The sequence below is a fragment of the Penaeus japonicus genome, unplaced genomic scaffold (genome assembly GCF_977035675.1).
Source record: "Penaeus japonicus unplaced genomic scaffold, GWHDUDI00000001_assembly GWHDUDI00000031, whole genome shotgun sequence".
NCBI classification, from domain to species: Eukaryota; Metazoa; Arthropoda; class Malacostraca; order Decapoda; family Penaeidae; genus Penaeus; species Penaeus japonicus.
The window spans coordinates 19,813,479-19,815,978 of record NW_028234433.1 but is presented as its reverse complement, the minus strand read 5'-3'; the positions used below and the strand labels follow the sequence as shown (position 1 = coordinate 19,815,978).

Below are 2,500 nucleotides of genomic sequence, written 5' to 3'. Positions count from 1 at the left end.
TTCTGCCTAAGAAAAGAAAAGAAAAAAGTAAGGAATTTTTTTTATGTTAATACACTAACAACAGATTTTTTTTTTTTTTTTTTTTTTATGAAGCAACAAAATTATTAAAAAAAAAAAAGTGTATATTGCAAATCAAAGTAATATATCATGAAAAAACAATAATAATAATAAAAAGAAAAAAAATTGTCCACCATTAATCCATTGAAATTCCTAACAATTTCCATTACTCTAAAAAAGTTCTCCTCAAAATAAATAAAGCTTCAATCATTATCTGTAACCACATATACAAACACCCACACAGACATCCACTACCTATGGGAACACAAATCACCCTAAGGCTCCTTTTCTGTGAGAACAAGACAACAACACTCACCAGCTGGTGTCCCTGAGGCTGTTGACCGGGGAGGGGCGGCCGCATGTCTTGCCGACTCCCCTCCCCTCCGTAGCCATCCATCGAAGAAAATCCTCCGCTGAGATCACCTCCAGTCAACCACTGTATGCAAAACATTGGGGTTTATAGACACTGCTTGTTCTAATCGTGTTTTCTTTACGAGTTATATTATCAAAATATGAAATTTCTGATTACTGTATATGAGAGGAATAAACAAACGAACAACACACACACTCATGGTAAACCTTACCCCTTGCATCCCTGAGGGACCCGCCAGAGCTTCAGTAACAGAATCAGGAAGGTGTTGTTGCGTTGGCACCATTGGTTGATCAAATTTGTTTGGTAACATCTGACTTGTATGATCTGCACCCATTCCATCACTTGAACCACCAACTCTTGAGTCCGCACCTAACGCTCCATAGTCCATGCCGGAGTCCAGTCCATCGTCTCTACTATCATCCACAGTATCTACAATTTCTTCTTTGACTAGAGTTTCATCTAACATTACCTGAAAAGCAAATGAATCATATTGTCACTGCTAAAACACACAAGCAATTTCTTAGAATCAATCCTCTTTAATATCAACAATGAAGACTGTGAAGATAAATTATGAAAAACATACAAAAATCATTGAAATTGAGTGAAACAGGTATGTGAATCTGAGGGCCATACTCACTTGGACTGGGGATCCTGGCGCAGGGGGAGGAGCGGGGTCTAATCGAGTTTCAATATTATGGTCAACTCTCGCATCGAGTCTTTGTTCAGGTCTAGTATCAATGGATTTTTCTGTTCTATGTTCAGATAAATACATTTCATTATGTGTTCTTAAACTATCTTGGTGATGTTCACTTTCCATATGAAAGGGGGATGCTCTGGGTGATGATGCTGGACTAGCTGATGGCTGTGAGCCCCCAATGGAAGGGGTGCCATTTTCGTCTCCTTTTTTTCTTCTCTTCGGGTGCGGGCTACTTCTGTCATCACGGGAGCTCCACGGAGGTACGGTGGTTTTTTTACTCTCTGCTTCCTGAGGGGGTTCGTCTGGCACAGCTAGACCTTTAATCTGCAGGAGCTCTGCTGCCTTGATTAATCTTGCCAGGTCATTTTGTGCTACATTCACAACACCTGCATACATATAACTAAGGAGAGCTTCTAGCTCATCAGGTTTAACGTCTTTCAACACTATTATTGGATGTTTACATGGTGTGTGTTCAAACATATTCTCAAAATATTCACTACATGTTGACAGCACCAGTTTGTGTACAGGGTAGAATTTTCCTTCGCATGCCAGGGTCACGTCTGTATATCTCTCCTGAGGAAAGAGAAAATACAATTTCAATATTATGAAATAATCACCAAAACAAGATGACAATGCAAGAAAAGGTAGAAAATAATTATAACAACAGATATGTTTGTTATAAGAAAATAAGACAAGTTTTAATTCTGTCATGAAACAAATAAAATTCCTAAATTCCTGATGGCCCTTTGGGTACTTTGGCCATAATTTCTGATTGGCCATCAAATAAACTAATAGAATTATACAAACAAAAATAGAACACTAATAATTAAATTCTTATAATCTAATGTATTCGTCAAAACTGAACTTTGATTACGACCACATACCTTTTCTCTGAGTGTCGAGAGAATGTGGCAGAATGTAGCTTTGTGGTTATTCCATGACAAAGAAAGCATTCCATCACCCATCTTGATAGAATATTCTCATCTGTAACATAAATTGTAAATATTAAAATCGGTGTTATACCATTCACCATGCCTATATCTTTTCAAAATATGTCTAATTCTACTTCCTCCAAATATTAGGTTACATGGATCAAAGTTAATTTTTTTTTTTCTATCACTTTCACATCTTTCAATAAAATTGTTGTAATAAATCTGATTACTCAAGATTCCCATTCTCAATGAGAGAATTAAAATAATGAAACAAATTGTTTGCCACAAATTCAAATTAATGCTCTTCAGTGTAAACCCACAAATAGCACTGTATTCAAAATTCACCAATCACTAAGTAAAATAGTGCAGTCATAAACATAATGAAAAAGTGGAAACCAAGCAAACAATTTTGGCAATAATCTTTGATTTCAAATTCATTGC

At 36.4% G+C, this 2,500-nt stretch overlaps 1 protein-coding gene across 1 annotated transcript in view; it reads right to left on the bottom strand.

The window, feature by feature from the left end:
- The window catches only part of LOC122250679 (uncharacterized), a 24,041-nt gene that overhangs the window by 16,210 nt on the left and 5,331 nt on the right, over positions 1–2,500 (bottom strand). Inside the window, exons 2-5 of the mRNA XM_043012233.2 lie at positions 2,012–2,111; positions 1,068–1,700; positions 642–899; positions 374–493 (exon numbers count right to left, since the gene is read on the bottom strand). Of these exons, the coding sequence (XP_042868167.2) occupies positions 374–493; positions 642–899; positions 1,068–1,700; positions 2,012–2,092 (1,092 nt within the window). The 5' untranslated portion in view covers positions 2,093–2,111. The remainder of the gene's footprint in view (positions 1–373; positions 494–641; positions 900–1,067; positions 1,701–2,011; positions 2,112–2,500) is intronic.